The 22,608-nt window shown below is 51.3% G+C and overlaps 1 protein-coding gene across 8 annotated transcripts in view; it reads right to left on the bottom strand.

The window, feature by feature from the left end:
* ANK1 (ankyrin 1) overlaps positions 1–10,596 on the bottom strand; it is a 41,551-nt gene extending 30,955 nt beyond the window's left edge. For 5 of the 8 annotated variants that reach the window (XM_075043400.1, XM_075043402.1, XM_075043401.1 and 2 more), the window contains exons 1-3: positions 10,555–10,596; positions 10,339–10,431; positions 424–525 (exon numbers count right to left, since the gene is read on the bottom strand). In XM_075043400.1, the coding sequence (XP_074899501.1) occupies positions 424–525; positions 10,339–10,431; positions 10,555–10,581 (222 nt within the window). In that variant the 5' untranslated portion in view covers positions 10,582–10,596. Of the gene's footprint in view, positions 1–423; positions 526–2,550; positions 2,801–8,068; positions 8,369–9,734; positions 9,977–10,338; positions 10,432–10,554 lie in introns of those variants that run through there. The other 3 variants (XM_075043406.1, XM_075043404.1, XM_075043403.1) reach the window with 3 other exon arrangements.
* Positions 10,597–22,608: the final 12,012 nt, after the last annotated feature.

The following is a 22,608-nucleotide window of genomic DNA, read 5'->3' as shown; positions in this document are numbered from 1 at the left end:
TAACGCAGCAGCTCCTCTGTCTCACCCTCCACAATTCGCCAGGAGCCGGGCACATCAGGCATGGCAGGGGAGTGGGGTCAGGACAGGCAGCCTCTGCCACAAAGTTTTTAAACTTCCTCTGCCACAAAGTTTTTAAACTTCCTCTGCCACAAAGTTTTTAAACTTCCTCTGCCAGGCAACTTATTACCAGCCCACTTAGACCCTGCTCCATGGCAGGTAGGACTGTGGGATCAGGGCAGGCGCTCCCAATCAGCTACGCACAGCAAAGCAAGCGAGCGGCTTTGGGAACCTCCGTGTCTCCATCCTACGGGAGCAGCGTAAGGAAGGGGTGCAGTGACCGTCACCGGGCCTGGGGGAGCCACCGCGCGGCACAATTTCACATGAACTCCAGATGGTACCAGAGGCCCTGTGGGTTTCACCTACCTGGTTACAGGTGTTAATATCTACCCCATTCCTGAGGTGATCCAAGGCTTTGTCCAGATTCCCGGATCTTGCAGCTCTCAAGAAACTGGTTGCAGCATCAGCCTTGGGAGAAGAAAAGAAAAAGCATGAGACTCAGTGTTCCCCTGTTCTCCCCTATCACCAGCACAGGGTCAGCTCTTCACTCGGTCGCAGAGAACATGACGGCAGAGACCAGGCAGAAAAGGCAGAGACTGGGCAGGTCAAGGTGCCACGGCTGGGACGGACTGAGGTGCCCCAAACCAAACAGGGAGAAGCAGGGCTGGGACTTGGACTCAGAGTGAAGAGCATCCAGATGACGGGGCAGGAGAGCCACGTGAGGTCCCAGCACTGTGGGCAGGGCAGGGAGGAAGCTCTAAGGGGACTCCTGCAACGATGGCGGCTTCCCTTGGCCTGGGAAACGCCTCCGTGTCCTGGCTGAGAAACCACAGCGGTGGACGAGGTCTAAACCGCGGCGGTGGTGAGCCCACCCTGCTGCCCTCCAGACCCCGCTGGGTAGCCGCGGCGGTGAGTTTGAGGACCGGCACCAGGGACAAAGACCCTGGCTGAGCACAAGGCAGTGCCTCCCTGCACCACTAAAACACAGCCACCCCGGGCAAGGCACAGCAATACTCCGAGCGAGACTATTTAGCAGTGGGCGGCAGCGAATGAAGACCATGGGATGGCTCACCAGAAGCTGGAGAACAACAGGGTGGAACAAGGCAGTGGTGTGGCTCTGTGAGGCTGGGACCTTGGCCCAGTGACTATGAGCTGGTGCCTGCCTGCTAGGTCCAGCCCAAAGGGGTCTCTGCAGCAAAAAGCCGTGAGACATCCATGGCAAGGGTGCAGGACACGCTCCTCTGCCTTCAGCTCCAGTAGAAAATCAGAACCCCTTCTGTACCACTCACATTGGGACCCACCAAGGGACCTCCAGTGCTAGGAGAGCCTACAGCCTGCCATCCCAGGCCATCCTGTAGTGCCTGGGACTGCGGAGCAGCACCCGGGATTAGGAAGCTCCTGGACAGGAGGACGGCACTGGAGGCAGACCTAGGCAGGATGATGCACCACACGGGTTCAGGGCTCCTCTCTTCCCTCCTCTTTGCCGCCTCGGCCGTCGGACTTTGGAGCAGCACAACTCAGCTGCCTCCTGCTCTCTCCCATCTGTCTCCCCCAGCCCATCCTTTCTGCCTGACCCTTCCACCCCAGAGAAACGTAGCCATGCCCTGGGCCCACCACCCTGCTACCCCCTGCAGAAGGAATGTCCGCAGACAGGAGGGTGTCCTGGCCCCCCCCCGCTGTGCCGGGCATACCCTGCAGACCTCAGCCCAGGCTCCTGCAGCAGCGGCCGGGTGCCACGGCCCCCTTCTGGGGCAGCCCACGGGGTCAGCGGGACACACGTGGTGGAGGGCAGCAGCACCATCCCCTGTACCGGTGCGCAGCCTCCGCGTGCGGGGGGGGAACACGTGCCGGTCGCCTGAGCTCCTGTGCCAGCTTGGCTTCACTTGCTACCACCGCAGAGGAGAGCCCTGCCCATCTGGAAAGAGCCCCCGGATCCGCAGCAGAGCTGTCGGCTTTGCGGAGGGCTGTGAGCACAGAGGAGACGCGACGTGGCACCTCCACGCTCCGCTCGTACAGGATGATTTACTGTAAGAGGCAGAAGGCAGCACCAGCGCCGTGCTTAGAAGTGCACGCTTGTGCTCTGAGCCCCTGCGCGCTGCCTGGGGTCTAGCAAGGAAACACCGACAGCTTCAAGCAACAGGTTGAAGGCGAAGGGCTTTTCCAACTCCAGACCCTGCTAGAAGCCTCTGCATCTCAGGTCGGGATCAATGACAGGGCAGCACCTCAGCTATGCTGCCGGCATGCCAGCCACAGCACAGACCTTCGCCAGCGAACCCCTTGGAAAGTCAAAGCACAGCTCAGCCAGGCTCTCCCACCCATGGGACGCACATGGAGCTGCGAAGATTAAAATGGTAAAACTCTACAGGCTCCCAGCAGCAAAGGGGCTCCCAAAGCCCCAGCACGCCCAGCAGCAGAGACTACAGGCAGAAAGCAAGCAGAAAAGCAAAGCGGAGGTCTCTGTGGGCACGAAGGAGAAGAGCATTGTATACTCACAGCCACGTCTGGACCGGACCTGCCCTTTCGCGCTGCCATAGTCCAGCACTTCAGCTGAAACCTGAGCCTGGTGTCCCCTCTCTCGCTCCTTGGTTATCTACTCCCCAGCTTTGAGAGCGCCAGTAAGTTACATTGCATTCTATCTAAAAATACAGGCTCCCTCCTCGCTCCAACACAGACCCTGAAGGGATCGCCAGCCGCTAATGGAATTTGTTCATTTTCTCTCCATTATTGTGTCAGACAGGATATTTAATACCGAGCCGCCTCCGGAAAGCGGATGACTGCTGCCAAGTGCAGGGAGTGGGTCAGAGCTGCAGGTACCACCTCGGGAACGGCAGAGAAAAAGCAGCCCCACAGACATGCCCGGGAGCCTGGCATTTCACAGGTAACACCCGCCACGGAGGAGAGGGGTCGCGGTTCCCTCCTGACCCTCTGAATGCCGGGGCCAGGGCCTTGGAGAATATGCCGAGGCTTGAGCGCTTCAGAGGCGCTGCCTTTCTGCTCCCCACGGTCAGCATGCACCTTTCAGAGACGATGCAGGGCATCAGACGCCAGCAGTCAGAAAACACATGCGGCCAGAGGAGAAGTGATAGCGCAGCTCAAACGGTAAAAGCAGGGGAAATAGATCTGCAGCCACATCGCCCTTCTGATATCAGCGTGCATGTTGGGACTGCCTACCTATCACTCAGGGGGCATTCGTTCGCAACAGCTCGCTTTACTTTGGGGTGTCACAGAGATCGAGACAACGCTAGATTAGCCAGGGAACTGAAGTATGGATTGGGTCACCGCCATCTCCTGCATTTCAGCAAAAGGGAGCAGTGACAGCAAGAAATGCAGAGATCCTACGGACGCAAGGAGATGTGCGTATTGAAAAGATACACGCACACATCCCGGTCAGTGCAACACCGACGTACCTAAATACAGACACGCACACACATTGCACAGTTACCACCCACTAATAAGCACAAAGCGTAGCATGGGCATGCTACATGCACCCCCCGGGTATTTGTACACACACGCACATGCAGTCACTTGCTATCCATGTGCCCCAGGATATACAGCAACTGCTTCCAGATGCAGAGACTGCCTCTACTGGTTTTCCTTTCTTTGGAGTTTGTAGCGTGTGTTTCCCTTCTCCTTTGCCTTCCTAGCAATTTTCCAGGAAGGAGCTATTCCGGGGGAGAAAATAAACTGCCACGCTTGCCGTCGTGTACCTCGTGCACTCTTACTGCTAAATACTACGTACAGGTGTTGTGCTCCACAGACTTGTGGACATTCAAGCTGTGGAGTGTCAGGAGGCTGCTGCCAGCAATTCCCTGAGGGAGAAACCTCAGATCTGGACTTTGCAAAGTGCTCCAAGACCTTCTAAAGGAAAAAACATAGAACAGCACATCGGACTGTGCTTCTATTCTCCTTCCCTTTCTTTCAGAAAAAAGCTCCCCTTGTCTGTTGACAACGCAAGGCTTTCCCTTTCCCTCTCCTGGGCCTGATTAGTGGCTTCTGCTGTTCCTATTCACAGGCGTCTTTCTGCTCTCACAAAGCGTTACTGCCGCTGGATGCATGTCGTAGCCCCTTCACCCCAACGTGAGAAGCCTGGACCTGACCAAGCCCGTTGCATTGTAACCGCGGCTAAGGCAATAAGCAAAGGGGAAGCTCTGCCAAACCAGAGGCTCAGGCTGGATTTCAAGGGCTACAGTCATGGGTTCGGTAATTCTGCTCTGTCTTCTGGCTGTGACGGGAGTCCTGCTCTAATCAATTCTGGCAGTGCTTTTCTCTCACCCCCACCCAGGGAGGAGGTCTCTCCAGCTCCATCTGCACATCGCTGATAAGGAAGGGAGGGTCTCACCATTGCCTCCTTCTGTGAAAGGTGGCCACATTTGTCAGCAGCCCACTCCGCACAAGCTGCTAAATGCTGCAAGTAGATGATTCCCAAGTGCAAATGAGTTCAGGGACTTGTGCTGATCTCACAGTGTTTTCTGGGACACAAAGACAGGCAAGAAGCAAGTCGCCACACTGTTCCAGACTGGCAAAAGGCACACATGCATCCTGCTACTCTGCCCTCTTTACCCTATCTGCCCACTCGTCTCTTCTATCTGCAGGTCTTCTGCTGGAGCGATGAGGCAGCCTGAACAAGGACTGCAAGTCCTTCTATTATTTATATAGCACCTGACATGAGGAAGGGCTTAGCTGGCTTCTTGCTGAGGAGCTCCAGAGGAGGTGGGACCCCTTCACCGCAAGGATGCGCACGCAGGTCTGTGGGACTGCCTGGGAACATGTCCTGCTATGGCCAGGGCCAAAGGTGCCAAAAGAGAGGGACTGGGTGCCCTTTCCAAAAAGTCTCTGACTCCAGCAGTCCCTGGAGAGCAGTCCTGCCCGTGCTGTACAACCAGCGGGCCACGGTACAGGCAGGTGAGGGGCAGCACACCCCGTCAGAGGCTGCTAGCATCCCTTAGACCTTCTCACTGCCTGCAGAAACAAAGTGCTTTGATGCTTGAAACCAGCTGATTCCCTGCTCTGTTGGAAGAGCTGCAAGGACTAGTTACAGAGAGGGAAGAGTGGGGGAGCTTGTGGTCACTGTGAGCTTTTTTGAAATGGGCTGTATTTTCTTCACTCTCTACCCAGAGGTATCGCACAGCCAGAGCTGCCCTGCAATTGAAACGTGCAGTGCTACAGGGAATTCCCAGAGTCTCAATTCTCATTCAGCCCCTGCCTTTCCCCTTCCCTGGTCTCTGCCATGTATCTTCAGAGTCTCTGGTCTCACTAGAGAACAGTGCTGCTCTTACACCAGAGGAAAGGAATTGTGATGCAGATTTTCAAGTAACCAATTACTTCCCATACCTTGGGGAGCAAAATGCTTTCTGCCAAATGGCAGTCAGACCCAGTGGCTGGGAAGTTTGGGTCTGCTGAGCCACACAGCTGATGCCTGCATGGGAAGAGAGGAAAGCTGGCTGTGTGGCGGTTTTCCCTTAGTCCCTGCATGCCAGAGGCAGAAGGATGCAGACCAGGCCCATGTACAGCATCGCTGGGGCAGGCACCCTCCTGCTGCCAGCACCGGCACTCGTTCAGTTTTGTTTCTTCCAGGCCTACCTACTGGAAAACATTGCCAGTGAGGAGTAGCAGGCATGAAAAACTTCCTATGGCTGTTCTATAGCAAAGATCTTGAAAGCAGTTACGCCCAGTACCACCACTACACAGGTTTCTTGCCGTCTCCTGAGTTTTGCCACGAATGATAACTCCGCATCTTCAATCTCTTTTGTACTCTTTGGAAGCCACGTGCTCCTTCCAGCAAGAAGCTTAAGAGCTCCTGACCCCTCGTCAGGAGCAACGTGCCACCCTTCCTCCGGCAAACATTAGGAGCAAGGTCAGCTGAGGCATCTTGCAAACTGGGATGTGCAAACTGCGTGAACAGCAGAGAAACAGCAACAGGAGGGCCACAATCCCTTCTGAGGTTCGTGTGCTGCTGCTCAGGGGAAGGCACAGTTTTACCATTGGCCTACCTGGGGGAGGCAGTCTGCCAGTGAACAGGCAGAAACAGAGCCAGACTGACATGGGCTCATGGAGCAGAGAACAGAGGAGGTCCAGCAAGGAAACACCCTGCAGGCTGGGCAGCACACAGTCACCCCAAAAACCAAAGAGCCCCAGGACCGGCAGAGACGTGCAAACCTGAAGCCTGGCACCAAAGCCGTGTACTGCTGTGGGTACCCTACCTAGACGGTGTGGAAATGTCCAACTCACATCTAGGAGGTCATCCAGTCATTTCTAGTTGCTAGCGCCAGGATGCTGGAACCTAGGTCGGCGCTGCCAGCTGGGGAGGTAGCGCAATAAACCTTGCAACAGCCCTTGACGTTTGCTTTGACATTTCTTTGCTCACGTGGGCTTGTGGCCAGTAGTGGGCATGATCCTCACCTTTGAGGCAGTTTTTCCAGCAAAGACAGCAAAACCTTACATCAGTGTAGTGGTTTACTTTTAAGCGATTGCCCAACCTAGGGATTTCTCTGGAGCCAGAGCTCATTTGGACCTCCCTGCCTTGCAGCCATCAAGTGCCCAAGTCTGCAGGTGACAACCTGGATCCTTTCTCATCAGATGAGAAGAATATGTCAGTCCTGGAAACACACTAAAACAGCTGCTAAGATTAAAAGCAGTTAAAGATGGCACTTAGGGTCTCTCTAAGATGATCAGGGAAGATTAGGAAAATTGAATCGGAGATTCAACTCAAAATGCCCAGAAACAGAAATCACACTGTCCACCTTACAGGAACATTGTCTCCTATCTGCATTGACAGAAACGGGACACTCTCGGTGGGCCCTGCAGTGGAAACAAAACCTACTGGCAGGTTTCTGCTTTCTGAGTAGAAGGCAGCATTCAGCAGAGCACAGCAACTCCAGAGAGGCCATAGTAGCAAAGCCTCAGGCAGGCAGCCAGCAGAGCACAGAGAACAGGCTACCAGGCACATACTGCAAGCCCAGATGAAAGAGAAGAGCAAAAGCATCAGGAAAATTAGTCAGATAAAAGGATAAGTCCATATGCCCAAATTCTATTCTCTCATCATCCTCATCCCTGCCCACATGATTTAAGACAGATAAATCTGTATGCCCAAGTTCTATTCTCTAATCATCCTCACCTCTGCCCACATGATTTAGGACAGGTCTGCAGATCTTAATAGGACCGATAAGAGTCAAGGCACAAGAGGTAATCTCTGGGAGGCATCTGCCAAGTGAGTTCGTTCTCATTTCATGCACCAGCCTGAGTAAACCCTTTGTCCATGCTCCTTTCTGCTGAGTGGAAATTTCATGATAGCCCCAGGCCTCCCCAAGGCAGGTACCACAGAGGCCGATGGCTTATATGCCCAGCAGAGATCCCCAGACCAGAATACAAGGGAGAGCCCAACCATCTTGCAGCAGTTGAATCAGAGCAGGCAGGAAAGGAAAGATCTGCTCACGTTCCTGCGGCAAGGAGCTGTTAGAGCTAGAAGAGAACTCAGCACAACTGGCAGAGGAGAAATCCCGAAGCAAAAGAAGGAGGGCCCCTGGCGGGTTTTGTGGGAAGGGAGGCACCTTGTCAATTAGCGTTTTGAAAGTACTGAAGAGGGGGGAAGCTTTCAGGCCCAGGCACCAGACTGGCCCCTCCATCATGCACAGTCCTCCATCATTACATAATCACGAGTAACTAGCTTTTGGAAAGCCCATTTTTATGCACTCTTAACAGGAGAGGTAGTTCTGGACTGTCACTGGTAATACAGTTCAGGGCCAAGGTTAACTCGGTCCCTGCTGAGCATATTCAGACACAGACAGCATCTGTGTTGCCATTTGGCTCCCTCCTTCCCCCCCTCACAGGTCCTCTTCGCTAATTGCTGAAGCTGGAATAGGTTCAGGACAGTGAGGATAGTGCGTATCAGAAGCAGCTTAATCTGTATTTAGCAAAGACTTGGGAGTTGCACCTACACAGCTGCCCCTTCTGATAATGATCCCCTCGGGCACAGCCTACAGCTCTAGGAAAGCTTGCCCCTGTCAGTTCCTACCTGCTACTAATGGATTTTCTAAGTAGTAGCATCAAGATCTTGTTCTGTCATTTGCAAACCATCACTTCCCCAGTGAAGTACGGTGCTGGGTCCAGCGGCAGTGAGCGGAGAGAGGAACAGGGGCTGATCCAGAAGTCTGAACAGGGAGCTGGAGACCAGAACATTGGTCCTTTCACACAGAGCCAAAGCAAGGCAAGAATTAACACAGCTACTGCTCCTGCCAGCTGAGGCCACGCGCACCCAGGGGAAAGCTGTCACTCTCCTTTGATGTTAGCAGGAGCCTCTGCTCTCTGCGATATCCTGAAAAAGAAAAGCTATTTTTACCTCACCAGAAAATACATAGACTGTGACTGAAGACAATACACGAGAGCTTTTTGCTCAGGCACTACACCTCTTCTAACAACGTAACAGGGTTTACAGCTGCTGAGAGAGATGCAGCAGCCCTGTAACTGCTTTTTATTTCCTACTTTCCTAATACACTTCCTTCCTTGGACCATGACATGTCTCAGGCAGGCGTATGCAGTGAACGATGGGGAGTTGAGAGGGCTCTAGCAGGTTGCCAGTGCAAGGGGGAAAGCAGAGACGTGCTCTGAGCCTGCCTGATGCAAGCCAGGGACTAAGGCACAACTTGCAGACCAGCCTCCAGCCTGCCCGGGGCTCTGGGCAGTGCCCCTGCACTCAGGACACGTGCTGGAGCCCAGACCGTGCCATCAGGATCTGCCCCAGTGCCTTGCGGAGAAACTTCCTTCTCTTTTCTAGCGATGCTTATAAACCGCTCCGAATTTCTGCGGTCTGCTCTGACCCGTTCTCTACCTCTGCTTCGGCAGGGCTAGTCCGTACCTACTGTGCCTGCCTGCACGAGCGAAAGCGCCGAGAAGGGGGATTTATCCTAGGATCTGGACTCTGAGAAGGGGGCTTTTTCCTAGGATTTGGACGCTGTGAGGAGTCGCAGTACAGTCCCTGCGCCATGGCTGCGACGGATTTACTGCTAGCAGCCTTCAGCCAGGCTGGTCTGGCCAGCGCTCGCGGTGCAGCCTCCGGAAGCCATGCAGGGAAGAAAGCATTGACAGGAAAGCACCTGAAGCACAAGCCTGGCAATATATCTCTGCCAGCTGATCCCTGGCGAGGACATGCGAGCAAAGCCGTAACAGCACAGCCACCTGCTCCTCAGCAGAGCTAGTGCAGCACTGTGCCTAGAAAGAAACGTCATCCTCTGCACCTGTCCCAGAGCTTCGGGTGGGTAAAATAAGAAAGATGCTAACACAGAAATCAACGTTTACCCTTACAATAGTGCAAAAAAACCAACACTTGCGGGAACCTCCCTTCTGCCAACAAAGCGGTGGCGAGAAGGACGAAGCGAGTACAGCACCGGGGGGACATAGCCATTCTGGATTCAACGCCAGGCTCTGCCACTGGCTCCCAGCACGATCTTAGGCAAGTTCCCAGCAACCTAAGAAAGGCAGCAAACCCTTCCTGCCATTCCACGGCCCATTTTGCTGCAACCTTTTGGGGACAAGGGCTGTTTTCTCTAGACAACGCTTGAGTCCTTGTTACTGGCCAGGATATACCTCAACTCCCGCGTGCAAACCAAACACCCTGAGAACTGACCTGATTCCTCTTGCCCTAGTGCTGCCCAGCGAGCCCCTCACCATGCCCAAATACTCACCCTCAAGTAACGCAGGCATGTCATCACTGCAGGAGAAAGTCAGCTCACCCTTGGACAACCAGTTACGCCGGAAGGCTACAGCCAAACCAAGTGTGAGCGGCCGGTCTGGAAGAGGTTTATCAGCAGGACTGCACCCTACATACAACCCGCATGTCATCATAACAGCGAGGGTCCTGCCTGGAGTCTGGAGATTAAAGATTGTCACACCCTCCCCAGGGGCTTGGAGAGGGCCACCAGGCTGGACACGATGCATTTAGTATCATGCCTGAGGCACACTTCGTAAACATATTTGTGAGCTGGAAACGGGGAGGAGCCCACGTGCGTGAAGCCTGCTCTTCAAACAGTACAAGGGAAGGTAAAACTTCAGAAACACAAAGCCAAATGAAAGAGCTCTGTGGCCAGAACCACGCTGTCTCTTGGGTTTGTGCTGCACAAAGCAGGCTGGGCCAGAGGCAGTCAGCAGAAGACCCCAGATTGTTCACTGGTCTCTGCAGACCTCGGCTGGGCACAGTCCCAAATGAAGGACACCGAGATGGAACTGATGTGGCAAATGAGGTCTAGAGCCTTCTGCAATATAATGAACGCGCCCCTTCCCCCCTTCTACCTGCACAGCAGACTCCTGCTCCAGCATCCCTTCAGGAGATCCTTGCTTGCAGCAAGAAGGCAAGGGGTCCACAGTGGTTGGTGCATGCCCTCTCTGAAAGACACGCAAGGGAGTCACACCAATTGTTCAAAAGGAACAGACCTCCTGGAGACCTCTCCCGTCCCACCCGCTCCTCCTGCTCAGGCTCGGGGTGACGCACCGCAGAGCGATGCTCACCTGGCGCTCCTGCCTGGCAGGAGGCATCCTTCTGATAGCGTTTCGCTAACCCCATCTTGGATCCGGATGCGAAACTGGGGCCGTCTTGAGAAAGCGCTGGGGGACTGCAGGGGAGCTGGGTGGCTTGGCTTCTATTTCTAGCTACCGTTCACCTGGCCCTTTTTTGCCAATTACACGTTCAAGAAGGCCAAGGCGCTTCATCCCAGGCACTGGGGCCAAACCAGTGAACGCAAGGCCATGAGGTGATCACGCCTGGAAGGGCCTGGGCAGCATACAGATAAATACGGCTTGTGACACTTGCAGCTTCAGAAAGAAAAAAACAATAGTTCTGCCAGCTGTATCTCCCTAGGGAATTCCTATGAAACAGCCCAGCCCGCCACTGGGAAAGCCTCTATCAGCTGAGAGGCAGGAAAAGTAGATCAAGAGAACCTGTTAGGGTGGAAAAATGCTTTGCATTACACAGAAATTGAGATTTTTTTTTTATACTGAGCAAAGGCCACATTGAAGTATTAGAGCAAAGCGGAGTCCTTACCTCAGTCTAAGGAAAACACCTTCCCATCGTCCAGTGCAATTCAGCACTTCCCTGGAAGTCTGGGATCCCTCTGGTATTTGAGCTATAATAGACTCCACCTCCAGTTCAGGTAGAGCTCAAATGTTAATTGTCAAAAGGATGGGCACTGCAACTGCTGGCTGGCACACATTTGCTGTAAAAACTGTTGCTGCTCTGAACCTACAGAGCAACATCATCAACGTCTCAGATCCTGCTTCCCCCCCGCCCCCCGCATGACTGCATGTCATGAATGTAAATACAAGTCCTCTGCACCCTGAAGACAGGACCTTAGCAGCCAGAGCTTATGAGCCTCTTCAAAGTTGCTGCCTCAGAATAATGCAAACTTTCTCTAGGTCCTGCAGCCACCAGGATAACATACACACTTGACAAAGCCCTAGAAACAAGACCTGTGCCCTCCAATCCATTTGGGGTTACCTCCTACCACACCTCAGGAAAAAGCAGTGTAAAAGTGCCTGTGAGATTGCCCCACCTGTCTGCTGAACGGGTGCCCCCCCTACTTCTATTGCAAGAGCTCTCTCAGGCAGGGACTAGGATTTAGCTTTGATTTCTGCAGCCTCTGGCACCAGTGAGCACCAGCAGCGGTGACTTTCACAAACCCATTACAGGCAAAATCAGGGATAGGATAATCTCTGGGGTGGCAAACCCTTCGGCTGCAAGGGATGAGGGGTCTCAGACTGGCTCAGTCCTACAGATTTCTAGCTACCCAGTGATGCCGCATCCTCCCCACGAGGATGGTGGGCGGTAAGAAGAAATTGCCCCAAGTCCCCACCACTGAGGCAGAGCTTTTCTGCAGCCGTGAGAAATAAGAAAAGAGCCTAAATTCAAGAACCCCTGGCAGGGATGTTGGCAGGTCAGAGCTCCTCCAAGGGACAGAGAAACATTACTACCAGGCATGGTCCTGGCAAGCCTGACCAAGCCACGAAGCCTTTGCTCCCCCACCGAGACCTGGAGTTTTGCCTGCAAACAGCCTTCCAGCGACTTCTTCGTACCTCGGAGGAGGTGCTTGGAGGCAGCAAGGGCTCGGGTCACTGAGGTACCCCAGGCTATCAGCGACATCCACATGGGCTGGCAGGTACCGGTCTGTAGCCGACCCGTGGATCAGCAGCTGAGGCAGACGGTCATATCACAGGGCACCAGATACCTGTCTTGAGGCAACCGTACGGAGCTCACAGAGTTAACTCTACTATCGGTCACGTTTCTACAGCTCTAGAAGAGAAGGCGATTGCAGGAGCATGAGCAAACAGGGTCCTGTGAGGTGGCAGGTACGTGCCTGCCTCCTCCCTTCCCTGGAGAAGGGGGAGAACAGAGCACTTGGCCTTGAAGTATGTAATACACTAATAACCGTTTCTTTCCTTGGCTGTTCGTGGAGTTGGTGCAGGCTCCGTCTCTAAGGGACCTGTTCTCTTTGCTACATTAATTGCTGTCCCTTGTTAATCATATTTTTCTGAACACTTCCCACAGAACCCTCTACTAGGTCTCATTCACTCATTACCACCTCACCTGAGGCATCTCTGAAGTTCCCCCTATCTAACTGCAGGCAGGTGAGTTGATGTGAGTTGCATGTATCAGTGCTGAAAACTAATACCCTAGAGCAATTTGCTTTACTAGCAGTTTGTCACCGTTATCTTGCCTGTTATACCTAACTAACATCTTTGACAGAGCTTGCAGTTCTGGAGAAACCAACAGTATGGGCACAATCCTGTCTGAGGAACCAGAGCCTGGGACAGCTTGAAAAATAACAAATACTCTAATAAATTAATAGCTCTTAATCCCAAGAGCTCTTTCCACTTCCATGAAAACACCTCAAAAGACTAAGGTCTCAGGCAGTTCCTTAACACTTACTTGTTTCCAGACCCTGAACTAGGATTGGCTGGGTTGCTTATTCCCTAAGATTTTATACTGTGTCCTCTCCTTAGTGACATCTGAGCACATATACCCTTAAAGGCCTCTGAGATTGTACAGGTCAGTGTCATGTTGCACCCACAAAAGCTAACACAGAGTTAAACTGGAGCTCTGCAAAGGGAAATTATTTACAATGGACACAACAGGAATACTCCCCAAGAAAGAGCAAACTCAGGTTGAGAAAAAGTGGCCGAGAGTTACAGCAAATAATAGCTGTCAGCTCCCACTTAGGCCAGTGTGCACCCCCATGGGCTTCAGGGGATTTTTGCGAGCCAGGGTTCCAGTAACGTCTTAAGTGCTGTTCCCTGGATGCTATAATATCTATGATACCCACAGGAAAAATAATTTCTCCCTCTGCTGTCCTGAGATGGCTCCTGGGATGAGAGTCAGCAGCCCTGAGTACCACTGCATTCCAGGTTTATGTCTGAGATAAAAACATTGAATTCCAGCAGCAACTGCAGACAGAGTTGGTGGGGTGGAGAGAAGCTCTCCGTCAGAAATTTAGAAGGAAGAGGAGGTCTCTAAAGAAAACTACTCCTTCGGCTACAAAGTGTTTTGTTTTTTCAAGATAGCAAGTTCTGCCTCTGACCTTTGGAGAAACTCTTCAACTGCACTATGATGTAGCTGTGAAGGAATGCAAGGCTCCTTCCTCTGTGTTGTTATCTTCCATGTAACTAGAGAAGTGATCTCCCAGCACCAGCACCAGACACTCTGCTGGCTGCTGCTAATCTGTCCTCAGCTGTTCTTTTCCTTTCATTTAAGGGAACAGGGAGCGTAGCACACACAGCGGAGAACCTTAAACACATTACCTTGGAGAAGAGTAAATAAGTTTCTTTAACAGCGGGCTTCAATATTTTGAGGAAGCTGCGTGTGCTTTTGCTCAGGGAATGAAGTGCAGCCCTTCCTGCTGCTCACCCCGAAGAAACGATGCCAGGACGGGTCCGGGGCTGAAGTCGCTGGAGGAGGGCTGCTCCTCTCCCAGCACTCGCTGTGCCCTCCTGGTAGAAGGGCAAGAGTACCCTGGGGTTCACCTTACTCCAGCATGTCCCCTTTCTGCTTACAGAGGAAAACACTCCCCGTGCTCCTGCTGAGGCTCCGAGGAGCAGCCAGGCTCCCTGGTTCTGGTCAACAAGCTGTTATCTTAGGAAACGTGAATGCAGTTTTAAAGCTGAGCCAGCAACAGAAGCTGAATAATTTAGATCCTTAGCAATTCCGCTACTGCTGCCCAGCCATGGATAACGGAAGGTACTCAGATTCATGCAAGGAGGGAGCTGGGATGAAAAACAGTGCCACTGTCAGGCTGCTTCCTCCTGTTAAAAGAGAACAACAGTGATGTAGGCATAAATAAGCAGATAACAATGCTCTGCAGTGCTGAAGTAGACACTGCTGCTCAGGGCAGGCAGTCCTCTGAGCATACAGCAAGGCTGAGGCTTGCTTTCCTTTTGTGGTTTTTGGCATGGATCCATAATTTCACACAAAGTCCATAGGAGCTGCTGGTGCCTCACCTCTCGGATGGCTAATCCCTCAGTTTCTAAAGTGCTGGAATCATCAGTCATGAGCAACGGAGGAAGCATGTGAAAGGCTCACACTAACACCTGCTCTTCAGCTTTCTGTCAGACAAGGAGCTATGCAACATTATGTGGTGGGAGGGGGGCAAAGATTTGCTATGCACAGATTTTCCAGGCCTTGCTCTCTCCCTAGTTGCCTCTCCATCTCCTTTATTGTGGGGGGCAGAAGCCAATTTACAAGTACTTCTCCCCAAAGCAGTCTAAAAACCAGCACCCAGAAACACAGGGCAAATGAAAACTTGCAAGAAATCCAACGGACTGGGTTTGCAAAGTTCAGCAGCTAATATACATAAGAAATCTCTCCCCATCATACCCCTGATCCAAGAAACCGTTTCACAGTCATCCATCAGTTCAGAACTATTTGAGCTGTGAGATTCCCAAAAGAAATCCAGAAATACAAATTGAACAGGTGTTCTTCAGGTTGTGTTTCTTGAACTGTGCACTGTTGCCTCCAAAGGCATGATTTTGGAGATGAAGCAGCCTGCTCTCTTACTGCAAGAGACAGCTGCCTTGTGCCAGCATAACCACAGTTTAGTTCCTGGAGAGGAAGCAGCCTGAGCCCAAAATCGGGATGTTTAGGCAGCCCTTTGCACCTCCCTGCACGCGTACTGAGCAGACAGGCAGCTTCATAGCATGTGCATCTCTGGCATCTTATGACATGAGTCATTAGGCGTTCTTTTTGCTCATCATTTGGATGAGCCAGGCAATGCAACTGAAAATTTCATCACACCAACTTCTCTCATTTAAACTCATTCAGGCACAAAACCTCAGGAAGTCAGAGTCACAGAATGAAGACATGAAAGAGTTGCAGAGCTCCCAAAGGAAAGGAATATTCATGGCCCATTCTTTATGCTATGGCTTAGTTCTGTGCTATCCTGGCTGCAAAGAAGATTTCTGCACAGAGAGAAAGTGTTCAGCAACCTTTGCATCCAGCTCTCCTGTCCAGTGGACCAGAAGACATCTTGCCCACAGGACTAGCATCCACTGTTTTTCCCTGTTAGAGACCAGACAGTTCTGAGAGCAAAAAGCATCACCTAACTCAGCCCGAATCTGAAAAATCCCAGTTCTGGGAACACAGAGTTTGGCATTATGCCGACAATACAGGCCAAGGGCAAATCACTTCTTAATTACTGCTTACGGTGCAGATTTCTGCTTTCACTCAGGCAGGTTCCAATCTGAAAGATGTAACAAGACCCTTAGCAGGCTGCAGTTAACCCACCCCAGCTATTGATCCTGTTGGATTCACTGGTCCTGCTGTAACTGCAAGATTACAGATCCACTGAGATGCCTAAACGTTATGCCCATTTGGGAATCTCAAGACAGAGAAATACCAGCACTTGGCTGTAGTGCATGCCTGGAGGCAGTGCAGACTGACCTCCTGCGAGAGCAGATGAATGCATAGTCCCCACCTGGCAGGCTGCACTCTGCTCCTGGAAATAAATCTTCTGCTCTGCTGCTGAGCATCGAGCAGGAAAGCAAGAATTCAGATCTCACCCCACGCTTTCAATGTACCTTTATTCTCAGCCGTCACCTGGTTTCTGAGGTCTGCAACGTACCTAGATGCCATGGTCTGCACCGAGATCTTCTTGCTCGGTCATGTTAGTTCAGGCAGTTTGACAAGAACTTAGAAACCATTTCTGTAAACCTCTTCTCTTCAGATTTGTCAAAATATTTTCTTCTGGGCTTGGACCAGCAAGAAAAGCCTTCAACCTCCGGGCACTCTGTGAGGTGTGCAATCCTGTCACCTGCTTCTCCAGCAGACCTGCCAGGCTCCCAGAGCTCTGCACGGAGCTCGCAGAGAGGAGGAAGTCTCTATTTTAATATTCGCAGCAAGAAACAAAACTAGCTGTACACCTGTGATTTGACACAAACATTCTCTGGAGTCTGATGAAGGGCTCAGGTATCAATAACAAGGCAGGAAGGTTTGCACCAAAAATGAAACTAATTCCAATCGATGTTCACACCACAGCTGGCTGCAATCCGTTCAGCTTTTTTTCCTCTGGACAGACCCAGCATGAAGCTGGGCAGAATTAACAAAATGAGGAGGATCAGCAAGAAGCTTGGTGGAATTATAAGTGCAGCACAGCCATTTGTAGGCAACATCTGTGACAGTGCTGTGCTGAAGGTTACTGTGAATTTGTGGTCACAGAGTCACGGTACAATCAAAGGAAAACGAGTCATGGGAAGTCTCCATTCTCTGTATATCTCTGATTGATCTGGGTCTTTAGACTCCCCCGTCCTGGGAGCTGGATAAGCAACAACAACGGAATTACACCATCGACAACAAAGTCCGTAACAGGCGTTGCAAAGAATATGTGTGAAAACTATAAAGTGCTAGCAAAACCTGTTTGTCACTAATATTTGCTCCTGGGGATTGTTCAGAGAGAGTCATTGAGATTATGATGAAATATTCATACCACAGCAGCTCACAGAGCAGGACTTGTCCCTGCTCTTCTGGCTCCCATGCAAAAACCCCACCAAAACCGAAACACACACCCACACCCAAACAGAAAAAGCCAACACCAGCCAACCAACCAAACAAAAAAACCCAACCCAAACCAAAACAAAAAAGCACTAACTCTTCTCCCAGGAGCTCAGAGCTTCAGGTTCCACCAAAAGCAAACGCCACACTGACAAGGTCACTCCTCTCTTGCTTCTAGAGGTGATATCTAAAGGGATGGTGATAAGGTTAGTACACTCATGCTGGTATAGAGCTGCCCTACATAAGCAATCGCCTGCCCCAGTAACCAGCTTACAATGTGTATAGAGCTGCCCCTGTGCATAAGGGCCCGCTTAACTAAACCCAGCTGAGAAGAGACTTCCAAGAGAGACCACCGTTGTCTGGGCTGAGGTGGTGCCAGGGAAGATTTTCATGGAGTGGAAATTGGGCCCTGAGCAGTAATCAGAGCTGAAAACTGCTTCTGCTTGTGGAAGAGACAGAGTGCCAGGGACAGGCCCTTCACAGCCACAGATGCAGAAAATAAAGGTTGCAGATTTTGTGTTGGCCCTACAAGACAGAAGTGGGGACAGGGTCCCCATCTCCCATTACCTTTCTTCCAGTGCTGTTTTGGTGCTTTACTATTTAACAGAAGCATGTGCCATGTGTGGTTGTTTTTACCCAGAGGCAATTAATACTCAAACAGAATGAAGTCCAACTTAATGAGACTTTTGAGAGGGATGAAGGTGGAAAAACATTGGGGTTTTACTGTTTCCCAGACGATAACTGAAGCACTTCATCTGTGACTATCTGAGCTCAAGGCTGTGTTTTAAACCACCACAGAAGTTGCAAATGAAGGAAGCAGTCAGAGAAATTTTCATGCTCAGCCCCACACAGGAGTAGGTGTCAGCTGTGTCTCAGTGGGCAAAGCACACATAAGGCTTGTGTACCTGCAGTGCTTGGCTCAGAGAAAGGTAGTTTCTGCAAGGGTGGAGCAGCTGACTCTGAGCAGCCTCGTCTCTCCACCAAGAAATCCACTCAGAGCAGTAATCCAACTCCTGGGTGACTGTGCGTGACATGGCAGCAAGGCACACTGACCAGCACAACAAATGCTGCAATATTAACAGGCTCAAAAGATGCAATTGTTTGCAGAGAGCAGCTCTGCAGCGTGTTTCCAGCCTCTCAATCCTGCTGTCCTTGCTCTTCCTGAAGGCTTAATCCAAGCCTTCTGAACTGGAAAATTAATGCCCCGAGGGCTGGAGTGCAATTGCACATTCCTACGGCTTCCCAGAGTCTAATCCTGTACAGAGATCTAAGAGCTTGGAAGCCTGTGCCTTTTGTTCATCACCTTGCTGAGCAAGCAAAGAAGCCAAATGCTTTCTTGGATGCATATCCATCCATGTTCTAATGACTACATGCAACTTTTCGTCACGATTAGCTCTTCCAGATACCATTGATTCATTTATTTCTTGAGCACTCTTGGCATGCCTGGACAACCTGATACGAACATTACAGCAAGAACAACAGCCCACACCGCTGCGTCCTGCCCACAGTACAACAGCCCGCACCTTTCTCCAGTTACTGCAAAGCTCTGAAGAATAGTTTGGCAGATCTGCAGAAAATCCGCTTGAAATCTTGAAATCCATGAGTTCCGTTTAAGGGTAATTAATGAATGATTCAGAAAAGATGTGCACATTTTTTGTATGCCCACAGCCCTGCTCTCGCTGATCAGCGTTTAAGGATGATTTCATTGCACGGTAGCTTTTCCTAAGGTCTAATTCAATTACATAAGATGCCTCTGGACGAGAAAAGCACAGTCCCAGAAATACTCACTCATACACTACTTTGGAAAGTGAGCAATTCTGCAGAATAGGAGTGAGGATAGAGCTCCACTGACCTAGCAGAGCTAATGGGCGTCTCACTATTGTTCTAAAATTGAAGGAGATCAACTATTTTATTTCTCCCGGTGGACCTTTTTCACTGAATCACCGAATCACTGAATCACAGTATCAGCGCTTTTCCCTGGCCTCAGCAGTAAAAATCTGGGAACAAAGCCTCTCTGGAACCTGCCCCTCAAAGCTCCATCAGCTACCATACGGGAAATGTGGGGGTGTTTACTGCTGGAAGTGAACTTTCCTTGCCACCTGCAAAACACCAGTGCAACTGCTCCTCTTCGCAGCCTCGATGAATCTTTCTCCAGAGAATAGGATCTGAACAAATCATACTTTCTCCAGCTCTGCTCTTAAAGGTGCCGACCGCACACCTGCAACTTGAAATCTCCCAGCAGGACAAAGCTTCTAGCAGTCGCCGTCACTACAGCAGACAAAACTGGCCCATCACTGGACATATCAACTGTGCGCTCTGCAACATAGCAGCCATGAACCAGCCCTGATATATTTGCAACAGCTTCACAATGGCTCATTTACCTGCTTCTTAGGATAACATAAGACACTACACCGGGAAGGCTGGATCTCTGTGCTGCAGCACTTCGGTACCTACACCAGTGCTAACCCCCCCATGCCACAGAGGGGGCATTTTCCAAAATCTCTCCTACAAACCCACCCTATGAGCCTCACTTAGGCAACTCTTGTTTAGAAGTCACAGAGCTCCCAAACAGTTTCTCTTACCACTGTTTCCCTAACCCAGTCCCCACCATTCTTCCCCCAACACGTACTGTAAAAATGCAGCTCCACGGCGTGTAGCACTTAGGGCACTGCACTAAGGCCAAAGAAAATAGGGGAAACTCTTCCCATAACTGGCTTAGCAAATGATTCACTGCTCCTCTTCTTCAAAGTCATGCAATGCTGGAAAACAAGCTCTGGGCTTCTGGAACAGCAGCCTTATCCTGCAACATCAGGCAAATGCTTTTGAACTCATCAGCAGGATAGTGGGGCCATTTGGAAGCTCAGCCCAGGCAGCAACATGGAACAGAGAAGAAATTCCACGTTTTACTTCAGAGCAAGAGATCAGGGATCACCATTCCCAGGAACGGGCTCCCTGAGGGATGCTGTGAGCCTGATACGGCGAGGACCTCGTGGTACAGGGACTGCATATCTGACCTCCAAAAGAGGCCAGGCGTCAAGTTCAGAGAAAGGCACAACAGAGGTGAGAAAAGATGGAGTAATCCAAATGACATGCGTACTTAGGCACCACGCACAAACTCACATAACCCTTCTTAACCAAGGAGTCAAACAGGCCCCTGCAAAGCTAGCCCCTCTGTGGCCTTTCTGAAGGCAGCCTGCTAGGTGTTCACACTTGCCCTGACGGCTAGTGTGCCTATAAAAGTATACCTACAGAGACAGAAGCAAGCTTTCAGATTTCTGGGCACACTGCCTTTGGCCACACCCTTGCTACCCCAGGCAGGATTCAGACCTTTTGCAGTTTATTGCAGAGAAATCATGCGTCAGACGGACCAGGACATGTCCTGAAGTGCCCTTGCTGTGGGGAGTTCAGGACAGCAGGTTTGGCTCTCGGAGTCAGGCTTGCTTGAAATTTCCTCCAGCTGAGATGTTCAGCGAGCCTAATTCAGCATCTACAGAGGCTAAGCCAGCTTCTTGGAGTATCAGTACTGCCATACCGAGGCCCCTCCAACTGCTCCAGCATTAGGCTTGCCTACCCAGGAGGATGCAGGGTAGCATCAAGGACACAGCAGCAACACAGGAGGTAGCCTGAAGACATCTGTTCATTCCCCTTCACTGCTCTCCCAGCTGTGGGATGTTGCCAGCACAGCAATGGGGAGCAGGCTGCTCTCAGGATTGGCAGGAGCTGGTCCTCGAGCTTTGCCCATCTTTCCAGAACGCGCTGAAACCCACTGGCCCAGCGTCAGCTTGTAAACCCCCGCTGAGAACCACCCCAGCGCTACCTGTAAATGAAGGAAGCCTCAACGGAGGGTGGCGAGGAAGGACATCACACACTGTCTCACATTTTAATCTGCTCCTGAGTCGGTAGAGTAGTACAGACTGAACATATTCACCCAGCTGCCCCCATTTTGCCCAGAGAAGTTGTGGATGCTCCATCATTGGAAGTGTTCAAGGTCAGGCTGGACAGGGCTCTGAGTGACCCGGTCTAGTGAAAGATGTCCCTACCCACAGCAGGGGGGTTGGACTAGATGATCTCTAAAGGTTCCTTCCAACCCAAACCAGTCTGTGATTCCATGATTCTATGATTTTAGAGACAGGCAACTAAAGCACAGGTAGAAGTGAAAGGGAGCAAAAATGGGACCAGAGAGTAGCGGTTCCTGGATCAGCTTACCCTGATCTAAACTCTGGAAAACTTGTGCATGTCAGCAGTGGACGACAGTTCTTGCTCTCAGTCCAGCATCCAATTCTGCATTGCAGAGCAGGACCAGGCAGAGTTTAGGGAATAGGCACTGGCAAGTCACCACCCCAGCAGCAGTGGAGAACCCCAAAGTGCCCCAATGAATCCATGCTACAGAACAAATCGGGTTTCGTTCTCCCACAGGTCTCCTGCAGCCTGGCAGCAAAATCAGCTCAGAGTTCCTTCAGGGTAAATGCACAAAGAGAAAATTGAATTTATTATAATGACTTTCATGGTCTTTGCTCCACTCCTGTCAACAACATCCTTTTGCCTGCCTTCCTACTTCTCTGATGTGCACCCCAGCTCCTTTGAATTGCACCTGCAGGCACAGGTCAGAACTGCGACAATGTAAATACAGTCTGGGAAAATACTGTGACATGCTGCAATAAGGAGCCCTGGAGAGTGGACCCCCCCACACACAGACAAGACATACCCCAGATCCTCAGTTAGACCTTCTGCAGGAAATTGCTATTGAAAAAGTCCAATTATGCCCTAAGACAAGCCTGTTTTATAGGCCACAGCTAGTGCTAGGGAAGCCCTTTGGAGACAGGAACTTTATCTGATTCTCAGAGATGGAGAACAGAAGCGCACTTCTTTTGAACTTACCATAGAATCATAGAATGGTTTGGGTTGGAACGGACCTTAAATATCTAGTTCCAACCCCCCTGCCATGGGCAGGGATATCTTCCACTTCAAGAGCCTAATTTCAGAGATCTTACAAAGAAAATAGATACTTCTCTTGGAATGCCCCTGCCTGTAGAAGCACCGGCTCCCCAGCCCCGTTGGGGAGTCTAGCCTAGCCTTGGGGAAGCGGAGAATTTAATATTGTGTACATGGAGGCAATGAAAACAGAAAGCACCTTTTGTGGCAGGTGAGTTTGTAAGTAATTCAGGTGATTGCACAGAAACTTGACAGTTTGCCACACTCACCACAAACCGTGGCACAGCATATTACTACCACCTCATCAGCTCCTTTAGTCTTCAGTGGCCAACAGCGCTGAGGCCACAAGACTGACAGTTGGTTGTCTATGCTGTGGCAGCACAAGGAGCAGACGGGATGCTCAAAATTACCTGCTTTCCTTCATGAAACCACCCAGCTGCTCCCGAGTGCCCACCACCACACACCCAAAGGACGTTTCCCATGTGCGTGTGCGAATAAGTCACACGTGTGCCTGTCCCCGTGGCAGACATTGGCTGGAGATGCCAGCATCACCTAAAAGAGAAATCCTCACAAAACAGCACTGGATTCCTGGGGGCAAT

This window comes from Buteo buteo, chromosome 12 (assembly GCF_964188355.1).
Source record: "Buteo buteo chromosome 12, bButBut1.hap1.1, whole genome shotgun sequence".
Lineage (NCBI taxonomy): Eukaryota > Metazoa > Chordata > Aves > Accipitriformes > Accipitridae > Buteo > Buteo buteo.
The sequence above is the reverse complement of the archived record's forward strand: the minus strand, read 5'-3'. Positions and strand labels throughout refer to the sequence as shown.